The following is a 20,953-nucleotide window of genomic DNA, read 5'->3' as shown; positions in this document are numbered from 1 at the left end:
TAGTAAGTTATTGTAGAAGTGCTAGCACATGGCACTTTAGTAACCTGGACTTTCTTTAATACACTGCACATTTGTATTGCTTTATGTTAAATAAATAAATGGCTCTTCTTAAAAAAGATTGTGTGTGTCTGACAATATGAATTATTCAACAGCAAGAGTCCCATATGCGACACATCCATTAGGCTAGTAAACTGAACTAAATTGCAACAATTGTAGAGTTAATTAGCCTACTCCTGTCTATACAGAAATGCATCCAATCATTTCAAATAGGCTACTACACCAGAAAGCAAGATTTGGAAGATCAGAGGCTCATTAGCTTATTTAAAATAACATGAGCTGTGGATTGTTTTAAAAGGTCCAATGCAGCTGTTTTTATCTCCAAATCAAATCACTTAGGGGTAACAACGACAGTGCCTTCAGAAAGTATTCATACCCTTGACTTACTCCACATGTTGTGTTACAGTACCAATTCAACATCTATACATATTTCTCTCTCACCCATCTACATACCCATAATGACAAAGTGAAAACTTGCTTTTAGACATTTTTACAAATGTATTGATAATGAAATACAGAAATCTAATTTGCATAAATATTCACACCCCTGAGTCAATACATGTTAGAAACACCTTTGGCAGTGATTACAGCTGTCTTTTTACAGAGTCTTTCTGGCTAAGAGCTTTGTGCACCAGGATTATATTTGCAAATTTTTCTTCAAAACATTTGTCAAGCTCTGTCAAGTTGGTTGTTGATCGTTGCTAGATAGCCATTTTCAAGTCTTGCCTTATATTTTCATGCCGATTTAAGTCAAAACTGTAACTAGGTCACCCAGGAACATTCAATGTTGTCTTGGAAAGCAGGTCCAGTGGATACTTGGTTTCGTTGGTTTTGTTTTCGTTTTATTGTCCTGCTGAAAGGTGAATTTGTGTATGTTGCAAAGAGGAGTGAACCAGGTTTTCCTCCAGGACTTTGCCTGTGCTTAGCTCTTTTCCATTTATTTTATCCCCCCAAAAAACCCTCCCTAGTCCTTGCTGATGACAAGCATACTGTACCCATAACATGATGCAGCCAACACCATGCTTGAAAAATGAAGAGTGGTACTCAGTGATGTTTTTGCTCAAAACAAAGATCTGTATTCAGAACATAAAGTTTATTTCTTAGCCCAACATTTTTTTTTCCAGTTTTACTTTAGTGTATGTTTTGAATATATATATTCTGTACAGGCTTCCTTCTTTTCACTGTCATTTAGGTTAGTATTGTGAAGTAACTACAATGTTGCTGATCCATCCTAATTTTTCTCCTATCACAGCCATTAAACTAACTGTTTTAAAGTCACCATTGGCCTCATGGTGAAATCCTTAGGCATTTTCCTTCCTCTCTGGAAACGTAGTTAGGAAGGACGCCTGTATCTTTGTAGTAACTGGGTGTATTGATACACCATCCAAAGTGTAATTAATAACTTCACCGTTCTCAAAGGGATATTCAATGTCCGTTTTTTTATTATTATTTTTTACACATCTACCAATAGGTGCCCCTCTTTGCGAGGAATTGGAAAAGCTCCTTGGTCTTTGTGATTGAATCTGTGTTTGAAATGCACTGCTCGAGAAATGCACTGCTCGACTGAGGGACCTTACAGATAATTGCATGTGTGGGGTACAGCGATGATGTGACTTGTTAATCAAATGTTTACTCCTGAATGTGTTTAGTCTTGCCATAAAAAAGGGGTTGAATACTTAAGACTCAAGACATTTCAGCTTTCTTTTAATAAAAAATAAAATACAGTTTGACATTATGGGGTATTTATTGTGTGTAGGCCAGTGACACAACATTTTAATTTGATCCATTTTAAATTCAGGCTGTAACAACAAAATGTGGAAAAGTCTAGGTGTGAATACTTTCTGGAGGCACTAAGCACCTTGCTTTGGCTGTTTCCATTAAAATGAAGAAACAAAAATAGCTTCTTAGCAAAGAGCAATTTCTCAAGCAAGAATATTGTGAGAACTGTCTGAACATTAAAAAATATCTGTTATTGGCAAAGATTTGGAACTAATTTACCACCTAGTGATGTTACCAGGCAGGCCAAAACTCCATCCCACCAATTTCAGGCAGTCTTTTCAAACAGCTCTTACACTAAAAGGTCCTCGTCATAATTTTCACAAGTTCACAGTATTATTTCAACCTCATAGTGTGGAGATGTATATAGAAAACATAGAAACATCTAGTTTTTGACTGCGCTGGGCCTGTCGGATAGGCGCACAATTTGGGGCAGTGCGCACAGCAAATAGACAATTGTTGAGTTGTGAAAGAGGCATTTTGCAATATTTCCCAATACAATCACAGCAAAACCTAGTTTAGAAAGCAAATGGCTATTGCTGTAAAGAGAGGACAATGAAGAGACTGTCTTTTAGTTGTCAAAATAAAAAAAACTGTAGCCTATCTTATTGGCACCAGTGGAGCATCGGCCATATGCCCACTGAGTGTGCATATTCAATGTCTTTATTATTGGGTCAATGCCACTTGAAAGTCGTGTTAAAAAAGATTATGCTAATCTTTCCATTTATAAAAAAAGTGTAGTAAAATTTAATGCAATGTGTTGATAAAAGGCCACATTTTTCCCTTGCAAAAAAGGGAAATGTATATGATATAGCCTAGCCTACTCCATTACTTGCTGCATTGAAGTCCTTTTTGCAAACAGTGATTAAATTATAGTATTATCCTTCATTATCCAATTTCTCATCACATTCGGGATAGTAGTATCTTACATAAGTCTGCAAATGTGATGATGCATGCAATGCTTTATAATAAAGGTTAATTTTTATGGTGAAAATTAGCTTCCCCAAACTGACCGTGTACATATGACACGCCAATCACAGACACCAGAAATTCCATGACCGTCCCAACCCGAATGTTACTGTCCTTGTCAGATTTCAGATTGAGGGACTTAACTGCCTTGTTAGTAAAAGTATATATAATTTGAGTTGAATATATCATTTCTTCTGTGCTTACCTTGTAAAAGTAGATGCCGACCTTGCCGTCGACCGTTTATAACAACTTCTTTCCTCATTCTGTTCAAAAAGACCTTGCAACGGAAAACGACTGAATCTACAGTTTCATCGTCTGTGACAAGAAAATGGAAAAGGAATATCTCAATTTTGGTTTGTTTTTTTGTTATTTTATGTTGGACCCAAGAGATTACTACATTTTGGATATTACTTGTTAATCCACAGTACAGTTTGTTCTAATATGGTAATTTTGGTTCACTTTGGTTAACTAATGTAATGTACTTGTTATGTTATTGAAAGGGTTTCATTCTAACAAAAGGTATTTCGAAAAAAAAGACATATTTCAATTTAGGGTAACTGGAATTACAGTGCCTTGCGAAAGTATTCGGCCCCCTTGAACTTTGCGACCTTTTGCCACATTTCAGGCTTCAAACATAAAGATATAAAGCTGTTTTTTTGTGAAGAATCAACAACAAAGTGGGACACAATCATGAAGTGGAACGACATTTATTGGATATTTCAAACTTTTTTAACAAATCAAAAACTGAAAAATTGGGCGTGCAAAATTATTCAGCCCCCTTAAGTTAATACTTTGTAGCGCCACCTTTTGCTGCGATTACAGCTGTAAGTCGCTTGGGGTATGTCTCTATCAGTTTTGCACATCGAGAGACTGACATTTTTTCCCATTCCTCCTTGCAAAACAGCTCGAGCTCAGTGAGGTTGGATGGAGAGCATTTGTGAACAGCAGTTTTCAGTTCTTTCCACAGATTTTCGATTGGATTCAGGTCTGGACTTTGACTTGGCCATTCTAATGTTTATTTTTGAACCATTCCATTGTAGATTTTGCTTTATGTTTTGGATCATTGTCTTGTTGGAAGACAAATCTCCGTCCCAGTCTCAGGTCTTTTGCAGACTCCATCAGGTTTTCTTCCAGAATGGTCCTGTATTTGGCTCCATCCATCTTCCCATCAATTTTAACCATCTTCCCTGTCCCTGCTGAAAAAAAGCAGGCCCAAACCATGATGCTGCCACCACCATGTTTGACAGTGAGGATGGTGTGTTCAGCTGTGTTGCTTTTACGCCAAACATAACGTTTTGCATTGTTGCCAAAAAGTTCAATTTTGGTTTCATCTGACCAGAGCACCTTCTTCCACATGTTTGGTGTGTCTCCCAGGTGGCTTGTGGCAAACTTTAAATTACACTTTTTATGGATATCTTTAAGAAATGGCTTTCTTCTTGCCACTCTTCCATAAAGGCCAGATTTGTGCAATATACGACTGATTGTTGTCCTATGGACAGAGTCTCCCACCTCAGCTGTAGATCTCTGCAGTTCATCCAGAGTGATCATGGGCCTCTTGGCTGCATCTCTGATCAGTCTTCTCCTTGTATGAGCTGAAAGTTTAGAGGGACGGCCAGGTCTTGGTAGATTTGCAGTGGTCTGATACTCCTTCCATTTCAATATTATAGCTTGCACAGTGCTCCTTGGGATGTTTAAAGCTTGGGAAATCTTTTTGTATCCAAATCCAGCTTTAAACTTCTTCACAACAGTATCTCGAACCTGCCTGGTGTGTTCCTTGTTCTTCATGATGCTCTCTGCGCTTTTAACGAACCTCTGAGACTATCACAGTGCAGGTGCATTTATACGGAGACTTGATTACACACAGGTGGATTGTATTTATCATCATTAGTCATTTAGGTCAACATTGGATCATTCAGAGATCCTCACTGAACTTCTGGAGAGAGTTTGCTGCACTGAAAGTAAAGGGGCTGAATAATTTTGCACGCCCAATTCTTCAGTTTTTGATTTGTTAAAAAAAGTTTGAAATATCCAATAAATGTCGTTCCACTTCATGATTGTGTCCCACTTGTTGTTGATTCTTCACAAAAAAATACAGTTTTATATCTTTATGTTTGAAGCCTGAAATGTGGCAAAAGGTCGCAAAGTTCAAGGGGGCCGAATACTTTCGCAAGGCACTGTAATTGGGGAAGTTAGTGGACAGTTTAAATAGAAATTTAGCTTTGTTAGTTATTAATTTGATGAAAAGGTAGTCAATATTCTAACAAGTTTCACTTGAGGTTAATTTGACTGCATAATAATGTATTAGTTCTGTATCCCATAAGATATCTCACAACAGTTTACAATGGAACAAAGATGTCTGCTTGAAGTGCCATCCTGACAGTAGGCATTTGCAGGACAGTTTCCAAAATGGTTCAATGGCAAGAAAATACGACTAGATTACCATTTAGCATCCTAGAATTCAAAAAGTGATAAAAGAAGCAGGCAACATTTTAAACTCCCTCTCACCATTCTAAGACAAGATCTGCCACTGCAGCAAAGAGGCCTGGGAGAATCACGGGGATGAGTGCGCGTTGCAGCTTGGCAGTCTAGCCTGATAACGAGGCTATTAACACATTAGTCTAGCAATGCTGTTTTATTTCAGGCCCTATTACACGGCCCATCAAGTATCCCTAAACAGGTGCCTGGCTGCACATCTCCTCTACACAGATCTAAAAAGGGACTATGCCTCTGCCTCGGAAGTTGAGGGAAACACCAACACAACACTGATGAGGACAGAGACAAGCAATGACACGTGACCGTGATGGAAGTCTGATGAGATAAATATGCACGTCTTTATTCAATCAATAGCAATAAAATTGCACTCTTTAGTTTCAATTTCCAATCAATGAATAAGAGAAACCAGTATTAGGTGTATTTCAATGCGCTTTTTTTGTTGTCTCAACATCCATTGTGTATGTAGTTCATCCCGCCACCACAAGGGGAAGCAACGGAGTGCGTTTTAGAGCACCCCCCTCTTAAAGCCCACCTATGTATTATGATTTCAGACCTTTCTTCAGATTAAGTACATCTGCCAGAGTGAATCAGCAGGCCTAATATGTCTCTTAGATAAAGGGTGAACAAGGTTCCTCATAAACTAGCAGAGTCCACAATAAGCCTGTCGACCTTGTCCTGTCCTATCAAGCCTTTACAATCTCCTTTCAGCCCATAACAACTGTCCCGGAGATCAGACCAGCCAATTAATATCATGTTCACTAAGACATACGACTCTGCCGCATACAAACGGAGGCAAAGTGACAAGCCATTTCTTTGTGTTTTCACGGCTAACAAAGAGGACAAGATATGGAGTGGAGATCTTGTGTAGAATACATAATTGCCTGTCAGGATGATCCAGTGTAGAGTAAGTGTCTCTGTTCTGTTCATAGTTTAGTGTTAATAAAGGCAAATCTAATCAGCACGAAACGGCAATATCCCAGAATCCTCCAGTGGGTCATTAGCCCCTGTGTGTTCTAGCTGAGAAGTAATACGATGTTATCGAAGGCATCTTAGTCACAGCAAGTAATCTATACAAGCCTTCAACACACAACAACAGGCACCATTATAGTGACCATGTCAACCCCAACAAGGTAGTGCATAAACGACAACATGGTGCCTCTGACCCGTTGACTCGATTTGTGTTCTTTGTGACAATCAGGTCAGGTTCAATGGAACGAACCTTGTTCATTGTTACATTGACTGATGGAATGTTCTTGTTATCTGGGAAGGTACAAGTCCAGTGTAGCTAAATTGATTTTTCTATAGTACAGTCCTGTGCAATACAATACTGTAGTTGCACTAAAGGGTTGAGCTATACCTATAGCAAACTTTCTAATATATTACTGCATATGTGTATGAATCTGGACTGTGGTTCTGTTCCACTAAACTGAGAACTTTGTAGTTGGGTTTCTGTCATCCCCAGATAGGTGAGTCAGAAGAGAGGCGTCCCACACAGTTATTGTCCCACACCTGAGCAGCGTCATGATTTTTGTTTTGCACTGGTGTGAGACTTAAACTGGAGGGGACAGTGGTGGCAGCACTCGGGCATCCTCTCCTCCTGTCACTAGGTCTCTGGCTGGGCTGTCAGTCACACTACTCATTATGGCATGTGAGATGAGAGTCATGTGAGAAGACTGAGCAGGAAGCGCAATGTCAGGTCAATTTCTTTCTAAAGCCTGTATCTAATATAACGTGTATTCAATTGATAACAGAATTGTGGATCGGATAATGATAGTGAAACGAATCTCTTAAGTCAATTACCGGTTGAGCAGGTTGACATTAAAACAATGAATAACCGATGCCAAATACTGGAGCTACTGTTCCATAAGAAACCAATATTGCAAGTGCTTTGTGTAAAGGGTTTGACATCTACTACACATGTATAGGCCTAGAGTACCAGTTAGAAGTTTGGACACACCTACTCATTCCAGGGTTTTTCTTTATTTGTACTATTTTCTGCAATTTAGAACACTATGAAAAAACACATACGGAATAATTTAAGCTGGTTGAGAGAATGCCAAAACTGTGCAAAGCTGTCATCAAGGCAAAGGGTGGATACTTTGAAGAATCTCAAAATATATATTTTGATTTGTTTAATGCTTTTTTAGACACTACATGATTCCATATGTGTTATTTCATATTTTTGATGGCTTCACTGTTATTCTACAATGTAGAAAATAGTAAAAATAAAGAAAAACCCTGGAATGAGTAGGTGTGTCCAAACTTTTGACTGGTACGGTATTTGTTGTTGCACAAGGGTGAAACATTCACCGAGTATACCAAACATTAGGAACACCTTCCTAATACTGAGTTGCAAGCCGACCCCCCCCCCCCCCCCCCTTCCCTTTTGCCCTCAGAACCACCTCAATTTGTCGGGGAATTGACTCGACAAGTGTCAAAAGCATTCCACAGGGCTGATGGCCCATGTTGACTCCAATGCTTCCCACAGTGCCAAGTTGGCTGGATGTCCTTTGGGTATGGGATTATTCTTGATACACACAGGAAACTGTTGAGCGTGAAATACCCAGCAGCCTTGCAGTTCTTGACACAAACCGGTGCGCCTGGCACCTACTATCTTCACCTTTACAAAGGCACTTAAATATTTTGTCTTGCCCATTCACCCTTAGGAATGGCACACCTACACCATCCATGTCTCAAGCCTTAAAAATGTATCCTGTTTATCCCGTCTCCTCCCCTTTATCTACACTGACACACAAGTGTATATAACAATAAGGGATCATAGCGTTCACCTCCTACGTCTATGTTATGGAACGAGCATAACATAATGTTTTGTATACTCAGTGTATATATTCATTTTATACAACGGGTGGGTCTAATCCTGAATGCGGATTGGTTAAAAGCGCAATCCAGCCGGTGTCTATTCCACAAGTTACCACCGGATACATCTATGATGTTAAAATGCCTATTTCCTCTGTTCCATCTGACTGCGCAATCCACTGTCTCATCAGCCCTGACAGGGAAGTTATAAACTTGATCTCCACTATAAAAAGCATCTATACATTATCTCACATTTCTTTTAGACTAACATTTAGTTCTCAACAGCAGAGATTTGTATAAAACTTGTCTGTCTCTCTGACATTTGCAACATTATTTCAATATTCAAATTCGATCTCCAACTGTCCCATAGTAATGAACTTGTAGGGGTCGGGAGTTGGGAGGAGAGAGAGGGAGAGGCAGGCAGTTTTTCTCAGCCCGTCAAAATCATGAATCATTTTTATGGCTATATACAAAGAAATGTCAATTGAAAAAATTTAAAACGAAACAAAGTGCAGCTAGTTTGCAGTCTTAACAGCTTCAGTGTTTAAAGTGTTTGTGTTAGCTGTGTTGTTGGCTAGCTCCTCTGAACAACAGTGTCCTAACGAGAGAGCACATTTTCTATGCCAGGCAAAATCGTGCCTCATTAGCTCATTGTTATGGATGAATACAAATAAATGTCAATGGAAAACAGCTTAAACAAATGTCGTTACTGTTGTTATTATTTCTGCATTGTTTTACATGACTGTAGGTTAGCGGTCGTTTGCTAGCTAGCAAGAAAGAGATAAGAATGTTGCTAACCCGAAGTATAAAAGTGATAATGCCCTCGAAGCTGGTGTTTGGAGGATATATTAGCACAGTTTGGGTAGAGTCCATGGAGCTAGAGACCACTGGGGAGAGACCATGGAGCTAGAGACCACTGGGCAGAGACCATGGAGCTAGAGACCACTGGGGAGAGACCATGGAGCTAGAGACCACTCTGGAGAGACCATGGAGCTAGAGCCCACTGGGGAGAGACCATGGAGCTAGAGACCACTCGGGAGAGACCATGGAGCTAGAGACCACTGGGGAGAGTTCATGGAGCTAGAGACCACTCGGGAGAGAAGATGGAGCTAGAGACCACTCTGGAGAGACCACTGGGGAGAGACCATGGAGCTAGAGACCACTGGGGAAAGACCATGGAGCTAGAGACCACTGGGGAGAGACCACTAGGGAGAGACCACTAAGGAGAGACCACTAGGGAGAGACCACTAGGGAGACCACAGAGCAAGATATCATTGGGCAGAGGCCACAGAGCTAGAGGCCACGGAGCTAGGGGCCACGGAGCTAGGGGCCACGGAGCTAGGGGCCACGGAGCTAGGGGCCACGGAGCTAGGAGCCAGGGGCCACAGAGCTAGGGGCCACAGAGCTAGAGGCCACAGAGCTAGAGGCCACAGAGCTAGAGGCCACAGAGCTAGAGGCCACAGAGCTAGAGGCCATGGGTTCTGAGGATCAGGATGTGTTACCATTAATACCACCATGAACAATAAAAGAGCCTCAGTGTTGTTGAAAGATGAGGCTAGAGGGTAAACAGATCAATAGCTGATTAAGAAGAGGAGCAGGGTCTTACACAAATCCTTGGAACACAGAAGAAACGTTCCATCTCAACCAGTACCTTCTGCCTGTAACTCTAACATGCTACACCCCGGAAATGACTACATATGACTTGTGTAGGTTTCCAAATCATAAGGGAATTGAATGCGTTGTTAACTTAGGAATGTGAAGTATGTTTTTTTAATAAGCTTGAGTTTATGTTTAGTAATTAGAGGAAGTGGGAGTGTGTTTTTATTTCTTGGGACTAAAGGTTAGTTCCCAGTGGACTGGCTTTTCCATCGTCTCAGGATAAATGATCCTCAAAATGAATATTCTGCAAAGCCAATGGGAATAATTACTCAGTGTCGTTATATAAATGAGAACTGAACATTCTCTACATACAGAATGAAGTACTTTCCAGTAGAATGCCTTAAAATGCAAGTTTTCCTTTTTAGAAGTCGAAAAACCAGTCCACAAACCTTTGAGTGAGAACACTAGCTCTGACACTTTCATAAAGATAGCGAAAGTGAGAGAGAGCACGAGAGAGAGATGTCTTGTCACTGTGTCTCTTACCTCCCAGCAGTTTGGGCTGACAGTTGACAAACTCTGGCTTGCTCTGAGAGCTGTAGCGCTGGCAGGTGTGGTGGAGGATCTGGATAAAGGTGCACTTCTCGCCGGCCGAACCAGCCACCCACTGGTCAAAGGCATTGTCGAACGCCAAGTCAAACTCCGGACAGTCCTTGGAAAAAGAGACGGAATTATAGAAACAAAGAGAGATAGAAAAAGACTGCACGCATGAACCAGTCTCTAGGGGGTGATTTGGAATTTGTCCTGCTGAAACAGTCAGGTCATGTGGTCAGGAAAAATGAATCCCTGGAGATATAAGTTCAGTGTACTGTAAACTCACTCGGTTGGGGTCACAGCCGTTGACCTGTCTCAGCTGGTCGATGGTCCACATTGACCTCTTACTGAAGGACAAGGAGCCCTGGAACTGCTTCACCTTGGTGATGGACACATGGGACGGCTTCTTATTCGTCACTGTGGATAGAAAATAATGTAATATTTAGGATAAAAGTCATATGTAATGGAGAAAGTAGGCTGTTGATGGACTAAAGTTAGATGCCAAATGTTCCTAAAAAAAGGTGCCGTTTTGGACATATTGAGTGACAAGTTTACTCCATAGCAGCTGTGTTCAGGAATACAGACTATAGTTCATTAACAATAGCCATTGGCTGCTTGTGCCAAAAACAGCATAGGCTTATCAGGAAAAGTAATAGAATATAACAACAAGCACTTTTTTTTTCCTGAGAGAAAGCCCTGCCTAATGTGGACTGGGCATTCTTGTGGCCGGGCCTTGGACATTATCATAGGTTACCCACTCAAAATATGTCCTCTTATCTTAAATTTACTTCCAATGGGGGCTATCTTCTTTTACCCAACCACACAGTGTCTGACAGTATGATAAGCTGCAGTGTAAATAAAAAGCTGACTTAATTGGTCTTGTCAGCGTCTGCATCCACTCATCCAAGTGCCGATGTATTTGTGGCATGATGTGAACAGTACGAATGTGTGTCACTACCAAAGTCTAATGGTTTTAAATTACTTTTTTGTACTGTCTGGAAACTCACTTGTAGAATTCGCTTGCAGAAGATCTCTTAAAAAAGAGAAGCCGTGCACGGTTATTAAACAGAGGTGCCTCGTTATCCTTCTATTGTTGATATCAGGTAACGTGCAACCTAACCCTGGCCCTGATATGCAATGTCTCCAAACCCCCTCTGATTTTAAATCAAGATCTGGTTTTGGTATTTTTCATGTAAATGTATGCAGCCTGTTGTCAAAAATTGGTGGGGTTAGGATTTGGGCTAAATCAACTGATGCTGATGTAATTGTGTTTTCTGAAACCTGGCTCAGCAAATCTGTTTTTGATAAGGATATTTGTATAAGTGGTTACAATGTTTATCGCACTGATCGAGTTAAGAAAGGTGGGGGTGTGGTTATATATGTAAGAACTAAAGTCCCTGTAAGTGTGGCAAAGTCTGACACTATTTGTAAACAGTTGGAATTTCTTGCTTTGAATGTTGAGGTTTCAAAGGGTCTCTCTATAACTGTGATTGGCTGTTATAGACCCCCCTCTGCTCTCTGTGATTCATTTTCTTCTTTGACGAACCTTATATCTAAACTTCTTTACAGTGAAATGATCTTGATTGGTGATCTCAACTGGTGTTGGTTAAAGCCGGTGTCTGATGATTTAAAAATGTTTTGTAATTCTATGAATCTTACTCAGTTGATTAATTCACCCACTCACCCAAATCTTAAATGCCCAGATAAATCTACCCTGATTGATTTGATATTGACCAATGTTCCACATAAATATTCTGCGGTTGGTGTTTTTTTGTAATGATTTAAGTGACCATTGTGCTGTTGTTGCTGTTAGAAAAACTAAGGTTCCTAAGACAAACCCACATTTTATTCATAAGAGACATTTGAAGTGTTTTAATGAGCAGGCTTTCTTTCATGATTTGTTTTATTTTGACTGGGGCAAGATTGAGCTTATCCCTGATGTGGAAACTGCCTGGAAATTCTTTCATGATGGTTTTTTCCAAATAGTAAACAAACATGCCCCATTCCGCAGGTTCAGGGTTAAAGGGCGGGATAATCCGTGGTTTTCTTCTGAGCTGTTTGTATTATTCACGACCGTAATCTAGCCTGGGCTAAAGCAAAGAAATCATGTTCTGATGCTGATTGGCTTATTTTTAGGCAGTTACGAAACAAGTGTTCTTTTCTTCTCAGAAAGGCCAAGTCTGAATATTTTATGTCTGTTACCACTGATAACCTGAATGATCCTAGATAATTTTAGAAGGCTATTAAGTCTATGTCTGGTAACAGTAATGTTAATGAATTACCGTCATGTGTGTTGAAGGACTCTGTTGCTGTATATGACAAAACTGAAATGCTGAATTGTTTCAATGAGCACATTGTATCATCTGGTAGGCTGTTTGATTCAGTGTCCTCTGTCTCTGTACAACCCTGTGTGGGTGAACCAGTGAGAGCTGGTCAAACTTTTAGCTTTTTGCCATTCTCAGTGCAGGTGGTACATAAAGCCATGAAATCCTTAGATCAGAGAAAGCCTGCAGGTCCTGATCTTTTGGATCCCTACTTTTTAAATCTGGCAGCTGATTTCATAGCTGAACCACTTACATATCTGTTAAATCTAACCCTGGAATGTAATGAAATTCTGAAAATCTGGAAATCAGTATGTCCTACCACTTTTAAAAGGGGGAGATCCAACTCTTTCAAATAATTTTAGGCCAATCTCAAAGCTGTCACACCTGGTGAAAATACTTTAAACCCTTGTGAGTGAACAGCTAAAAGAGTTTCTATTTACTAACTCTATTTTATCAATGTACCAATCGGGCTTCAGGAAGAAGCATAGCACAATTACAGCAGCCATGAAGGTTTTAAATGATATCACTGAAGCCCTTGACAAAAAACAGCACTGTGTCTCACTTTTTATTGATCTCTCTAAGGCTTTTGATACAGTTGATCATGCTATACTAAAGGCAAAGATTGTCGAGTGTAGGTCTTTCAGATCATGCAGTTGCATGGTTTGCTAACTATCTGTCTAATAGAACTCAGTGCACTCAATTTGATGGGCTTATGTCTGTTAAAATTGTCTGTCTTTAATGGTGTGCCCCAAGGCTCTGTACTTGGTCCTCTCTTATTCACTATTCATATATAAATGATTTAGACAAAAATGTACAAAATGAGCAACTTACATTTTTATGCTGATGATACTGTCATTTACTGTTGTGCCTCGTCTCTAACAAAAGCTTTCCAGAACTTGCAAACAGCTTTTTATACTGTTCAACATACCTTGTGTCAATTGAAGCTTATCCTCAATACTGACAAAACTAAACTAATGGCGTTTTCTAAAGCAAGAAATATTCCTCTGAACCTTTCACCCATTACTACCTGTCAGGGCAAGGAGATTGAGGTTGTAAACTCATATAAATATCTTGGAATTTTAATTGATGACGGCCTCTCTTTTAAATTGCATATTCAACAACTTACAAAAAAATTTAAGCTGAAATTAGGATTTTATTTTAGGAATACGGACTCTTTTTCTTTTGAAGCCAGAAAGATGCTAGTATCAGCTACATGTATGCCTTTACTAGACTATGGGAATATTTTATATATGAATGCTTCCGCTCAGTGTTTGAGATCAATTGACACCCTTTAACATGGCACTTTTTGAGATTTATTTTAAACTGCAAATCCCTTACCCACCACTGCACTTTGTATACCAGGGTTTGCTGGCCTTCTCTAGTCACTCGTAGGCTCAGGCACTGGTATACTTTTATTTACAAAGCCATTTGGGGTTTACTACCTTTTTATTTGGGCATTTTTATTGTTCAGAAATGTGGTGGGTACTCTCTTCGTTCGCTGGACTTTATCCTGCTAACTGTTCCAAATGTCCGAACTGAATTTGGTAAAAGGGCTTTTATGTACTCTGCGCCATCGTCTTGGAACGCCTTACAAAATATTTTTAAACTGGAAGAACTTGTCCCGATTGGTATTTTTAAATCACTGATGCATGATCTTGAGTCTGATTCCCTGACCTGTCAATGTTTTTAATTTGCTGTTTTTGATTTTGTTATACTCTATGTGAATTCTATGGTTTTTACTAGATTACTTGTAGTTTTTCATGTTGTTTGTCTGTCATTTTTGTAATGACTTGGTGCTGCCTATCTTGGCCAGGACGCTCTTGAAAACTATATTTTAAATCTCAATGAGCACTTCCTGGTAAATAAAGGTTAAATAAAATAGATTGATGACACCTTTTACACTTCGCCAGATGAAATTTGCATAAAAAAAGCAAAATAATTTCTTGATAAAGTGATATATTGTTTCCAGTCCGATGTCGACTAAATTAAAGTGGATATCAAAATTGCCTAAAACATTGTGGTAGATAATCTTCTCTTAAAGGACTATATAGAGAAAGAGGGAAAGTATAAATCAACTCAGATGTGGTTGAGCCAAAGAGGAACTTACTCATGGTATGGGACGGGGCCAACTATCCCGTATCCATATCCTGCCCTGGGACACCACCACAATGTCCTGGGCTATTCCCCTCACCCCCCTACATTCCAGATGTGAGTCTTTCCAGGGATCAAAGCCCTGTGTTTACAGATCATCCTGCTCAGAGTTCCGTCATGTGTCCGGACCACTGCATGCGTGCATAGCTGGATCCAAGCGGCCAGATATCTTACGGAAGGGCCAACGTGCTCCTTTGTTGTTTTTACAAGCCAAAGCACCAGGCCCCTGTTTCCACTCTCCCCATCTGTCGTTGTGTCATCCTGGATAATTAGGCCCTGTTTAGGTCACTCCGCTGTTCTGAGTTTCGTTTCCATAGTACCATCTGGATAGGCAGCTATCGGTTACTGACAGGTCTTTGTGGCTTTTTCGTGGAATCGTCTGAAGTCGGACCAAGCCCTCTTGTTTTTCACATTATCTTTTCAATAATACAGGTAGGGCTAGATCCTTGTATTTTCTTTGCATCATCCTGTTTGTTGTGATAGTATCTCTCTGGTGAGGGGAGATGTTTGGATATATTGTACATGATAGGGAAAATAGTGGCCTTTGGTCTCAGTTTGTGACAGACAGTCAGGGACTGGGCTGGACATGAAGAGTCCTTTTTCTACCAGAGCCCTGTGATGCTTCTGGTTAGACATACTCTGTTCATTTTGATATTACAAGATTTCCAGTGAGCACTAGAAGCACTGCCTGTTCACCCAGCAACAGTATGCTTCTACAAAGTGGAACTTCTCTTAAAAATTGTTCTTCTTGACTAATTCAGACCTCTGGACTTTCTCAATTTTGTTACATTACAGCCTTTTTACTAAAATGGATTAAATAACTTTTTCTCCCATCAAAATACACACAATACCCCATAATGACAAAGCGACAAGGCTTTTAGAAATGTTTGCAAATGGATAAATAAAAAATAATAAAAACAGGAATACCATATTTACATAAGTATTCAGACCCTCTGTTCTGTTTCTATTGATCATCCTTGAAATGTTACTACAACAGGGTTGATGTCCACCTGTGGTAAATTCGAATGATTGGACAGGAGTTGGAAAGGCACTTCTGTCTACATAAGTTCCACAGTTGACAGTGTATGTCAGAGCAAAAACCAAGCCATGAGGTTGAAGGAATTGTCCGTAGAGGTCCGGGACAGGATTGTGTCGAGGCACAGATCTGGGAAGGGTACCAAAACATTTCTCCATCACTGAAAGTCCCCAAGAACACAGGGGCTCCATCATTCTTAAATGGTTTGGAACCACCAAGACATTTCCTAGAGCTGGCCGCCCAGCCAAACTGACCAATCGGGGAAGAGGGGCCTTGGTCAGAGAGGTGAACAAGAACTCATTGCCACTCTGACAGAGCTCCAGAGTTCCTCTGTGGAGATGGGAGAACCTTCCAGAAGGACAACCATCTCTGCAACACTCCACCTATCAGGCATTTATGGTAGAGTGGCCAGACGGAAGCCACTCCTCAGTAAAAGGCACATGACAGCCCGCTTGGAGTACTTTATATATATATATATATATATATATATTTATGATTATTTTTTTCTTCATTATTATTGAATATTAAAACATAAAATCTACTTGCAATGAAGCTGCTCAACATCTACACAGAAGCAACCAAATCTACAGATCACCCACAAGGTCAAAAACAGGGACCCAAACCAGCAACCTATCAGCCACCGGCCCAAGCTCCCAACCACCAGGCCACCAGCCCTCCAAGATCCCCCCCACAGTTCCCCAAGAGCTGCCCCTCAACGATCCCCCCCAGGTCATGTTTCGGAGGACGCATGACTCGATCTTCACCTCCCGAGCCCATTTGGGAGTTGCAGCAATGAGACACGATCGAAATTGGGGAGAAATAGGGTATAAATGTGCAAAAACTGTTTCATCTTTGTTATTATGGGGTATTGTGTGTAGAGTCATTTTTTTATTTTTTTTATTTTACCTTTATTTAACCAGGCAAGTCAGTTAAGAACAAATTCTTATTTTCAATGACGGCCTAGGAACAGTAGGTTAACTGCCTGTTCAGGGGCAGAACGACAGATTTGTACCTTGTCAGCTCGGGGGTTTGAACTTGCAACCTACCGGTTACTAGTCCAATGCTCTAACCACTAGGCTAATATATATATTTTAGTATAAGGCTGTAACCTAACAAAATATAGAAAAAGTCAAGGGGTCTGAATACTTCCCGAATGCACTGTACATAGAGCAGAGAGAGAAATAGTCAACCAGCCATGAAGAAATCCAATCCTATATCATGGATTACACAGGGGTCAATTCAACTTCTCCACATCAAAAGATATCTGAAAACAATCACTGATAATAAAAGAGAAGTGATGAGCCAATTCAGAAAGGTCAGAGGGTACAAGGAGAGGTCATCTTTATACAGAACCAGCGAAGATGCTCTTTATCCAGTTCGCTCATCCAACAGTCATACTGTACCCACAGCAAAGCAATTCTCCCAAAATGTATTAAAGAGCTAAGTGGTTCTACTGCGTCACCTGTTAAGTGGGGAGGGGAGGTGGAGAGTCTCATAGAAAAGATTCAAATCATAGAAAGTTGGGCTGGGAATTGCCAAGGACCTGCCGATAAGATATGATGATACTCAAGGACCTGCCGATAAGATATGATGATACTCAAGGACCTGCCGATAAGATATGATGATACTCAAGGACCTGCCGATAAGATATGATGATACTCAACGACCTGCCGATAAGATATGATGATACTCAAGGACCTGCCGATAAGATATGATGATACTCAACGACCTGCCGATAAGATATGATGATACTCAACGACCTGCCGATAAGATATGATGATACTTAAGGACCTGCCGATAAGATATGATGATACTTAAGGACCTGACGATAAGATATGATGATACTCAAGGACCTGCCGATAAGATATGATGATACTCAAGGACCTGACGATAAGATATGATGATACTTAAGGACCTGCCGATAAGATATGATGATACTCAAGGACCTGCCGATAATATATGATGATACTTAAGGACCTGACGATACGATAATATGACTATACTTAAGTGCCGATACAGAATTTATTGTGATTCTCACGATTCAATATATATCGCAATTAAAATACTGTGATTTTATCACAATCTGATGTTTCAATCATGTTGCTCACTATACTGTAAGTCTGCTGCAGAGAGACGAGAGAACATGAGGAAAACTAGTTTTGTCAGTCAGGGAAAATAAAGTGTTGAAAACATGTTGGCTCATTATTTTAAAAGATGCAGAATAAGCTATAGGATTAAAAATGCCAGAGTTTTGGCGCAGGTACAGCAGACTAGCGCTGTAGTAAAAAAAACTGTAGCAAAAAAAAGATACTTGGTTGTCAAATATCGATATAATATTGTCCCAAAATAAAGTCATATGTAACTATACATCTTTCCCCATCACTAATAGAATAAGAGACACCAGACTACTCTCTGCTGAGACCATAATATATCTTCCACCCCTATTCCCCCACCCCCTGACTCTTTGGCACTGATGCCGTGAAACCAAATTAAAAGTGTGAGCTGTTTGCTGATCAGAGGACAATCCCAAATTGTACACAGAAATGAAGAGGAATAAATAAATGGAGCTGAAAGTAAAGTAAGCGCTTTAAAAGACATGGTACTGGAGTTCAGCTGAAATGGCAGACTTACACTACATGGCCAAATGTATGTGGACATCTGCTCATCAAACATCTCATTACAAAATCATGGACATTAATATGGAGTTGGTCCCCCCTTTGCTGCTATAACAGCCTCCACTCTTCTGATAAGGCTTTCCACTAGATGTTGGAACATTGCTGAGGGGACTTTACTCCATTCAGTCACAAAAGCATTAGTGAAGTCGGGCAATGATGTAGGGCGATTAGGTCAATCAAATTCATCCCAAAGGTGTTCGATGGAGTTGAGGTCAGGGCTCTGTGCTGGCCAGTTAAGTTCGTCCAATCTCAACAAACCATTTCTGTATGGACCTCGCTCTGTGCACAGGGGCATTGTCATGCTGAAAGAGGAAAGAGACTTCTCCAAACTGTTGCCACAAAGTTGGAAGCACAGAATTGTCTGGGATGTCATTGTATGCTGTAGCATTACGATTTCCCTTCACTGGAACTAAGGGGCCTAGCCCAAACCATGAAAAGCAGCCCCAGCCAATTATTTGTCCTCCACCAAACTTTATAGTTGCCACTATTCATTGGGGCTGGTAGTGTTCTCCTGGAATCTGCCAAACCCAGATTTGTCTGTTGGACTGCCAGATGGTGAAGCATGATTCATCACTCCAGAGAACGCGTTTCCACTGCTCAAGAGTCCAATGGTGGCGAGCTTTACACCACTCCAGCTGACGCTTGGCTTTGCGCATCGTGATCTCTGGATTGTATGCGTCTGCTCAGCCATGGAAACCCATTTCAGAAAGCTTCCAACAAACAGTTATTGTGCTGACGTTGCTTCCAGAGGCGGTTTGGAACTCAGTAGTGAGTGTTGCAACCGAGGACAGACGATTATTTACGCAATACATCACTCGGCGGTCCCGTTCTGTGAGCTTGTGTGGCCTACCACTTCAAGCTTAGCCGTTGTTGCGCCTAGATGTTTCCACTTCACAATAACAGCACTTACAGTTGACCGGGGCAGCACTATCAGGGCAGATATTTGACGAAGTGACTTGTTAGAAAGGTGGCATCCTACGACGGTGCCACATTGAAAGTCACTGAGCTCTTCAGTAAGGCAATTCTACTGACAATGTTTGTCTACAGAGATTGCATGGCCGTGTGCTCGATTTTATACACCTGTCAGCAATGGGTGTGGCTGAAATAGCGAAATCCACTAATTTCAAGGGGTGTCCACTTTTGTATGTATAGTGCATATTGTGGAACGAACAGCTGACTGAAGATGGGGCGGCCGGGCATTTGAGTCCACTTCTGCTGTAATTGAATTTAACTTTGTTTCTCCTTGCTGCAAAGAGTCTTAGGTTGTCTAAGCAATGCCCGCCTACCTGCAGCAGCAGCACACAGATAAATAATTTGTTATATTTCTACGGCAACACATGCAGTCAGGTGCGGAAGAGAAAATGTGCTATTCAAACGGTTATTACGGTGACCATGGTCATTTGGTTGGCTAATTACTATCATCCAAAATTCCATGACCGCCACAGCTCTTCTCTGTGCATACACATCTGAGAACATCTCTCCACTACTGCAAACCCAGTCAGCCCTTCAGCCAAGTGTGACGACCATGTACAGTTCTCCTGCTTTCTCCTCACTACTTTGACCATTAATACAGTTTCACCATTAGGATGCGATCTGGAGGGATGTAGAGGACAAAGTGTTTATTTATTTATTTTTTTAATTTTAACATTTAAAAAACATAATATACTTGCAGTGAAGCCTCTCAACAACTACATCACATTAGTCATCTAACAGCCTCCCACCCAGAGCGACACACAGAAGCAACCAGGGTCAACGCCTTGCTCAATGGCACGTTGACAGATGATGCAGTGTTGTTTGATCCAACCTGCAAGCCTTTTCATCTGTAAACGACTTCAGCTTGCTTGTCACTAAATGAAGCAGCAACAGACAGCAACCCTCCAGCGAAATCAGGTGTTGTTTTGATACCATGCATATTGGATTACCATGGTAACCCTCTCTCTCTCTCCAAAGTGGCACCCTGGAAAGCAGATCTGACTGGGGGACTGAAGGGTCTGATTTCTCAAGAGGGTCTCACCCACCTGGTCCGGCGAAAGCTTTTGAAATGCATCGTATAGAGTAGGAGAAAGAAAGTGTGCGAGAGAAAGAGTCAAACAGTGCAAATCAAAAATCCCTTTCATCTTCCAAGCCTGACAAGCACTTTATTTTCCTCCTTTACCTTTGTGCTTTATGGAAAGAGGGTTAACAAATTCAGAGCTACAGAAGTGTGTTCATGCACAAAATGTGGAGGGGTAATCATGCCGTTTCAGAACCTCCTACAGTGGCGTGTGCATGTAATGAGAAAATATTGGGTCCAACTCAGTCCCGTGGGCAGTAATGTGTAATCGAAACTGCCCTGTACCATTCAGAGTTTTTTTTTGCATCTCGATGTGGACTCCTTTAAGTCAATTTTCTCTTTTACTTTAGACCAAATTACTGAGGTGAGATACTGTGGGAAGTCCTTCATGATGTAGGTTGTTAACATAAGG

General features: G+C 40.7%; 1 protein-coding gene across 2 annotated transcripts in view; it reads right to left on the bottom strand.

Moving 5' to 3' along the window:
- LOC110505701 (syntaxin-binding protein 6) overlaps positions 1 to 20,953 on the bottom strand; it is a 129,828-nt gene that overhangs the window by 15,569 nt on the left and 93,306 nt on the right. The window contains exons 3-5 of one of the 2 annotated variants that reach the window (XM_021585092.3): positions 10,589 to 10,719; positions 10,255 to 10,420; positions 3,007 to 3,117 (exon numbers count right to left, since the gene is read on the bottom strand). In XM_021585092.3, coding sequence (XP_021440767.1) covers positions 3,007 to 3,117; positions 10,255 to 10,420; positions 10,589 to 10,719 — 408 coding nt within the window. The remainder of the gene's footprint in view (positions 1 to 3,006; positions 3,118 to 10,254; positions 10,421 to 10,588; positions 10,720 to 20,953) is intronic. The other variant, XM_021585093.3, reaches the window with a different exon arrangement.

This window comes from Oncorhynchus mykiss, chromosome 25 (assembly GCF_057628025.1).
Source record: "Oncorhynchus mykiss isolate SJ-2025 chromosome 25, ASM5762802v1, whole genome shotgun sequence".
Classification (NCBI taxonomy): Eukaryota; Metazoa; Chordata; class Actinopteri; order Salmoniformes; family Salmonidae; genus Oncorhynchus; species Oncorhynchus mykiss.
The sequence above is the reverse complement of the archived record's forward strand: the minus strand, read 5'-3'. Positions and strand labels throughout refer to the sequence as shown.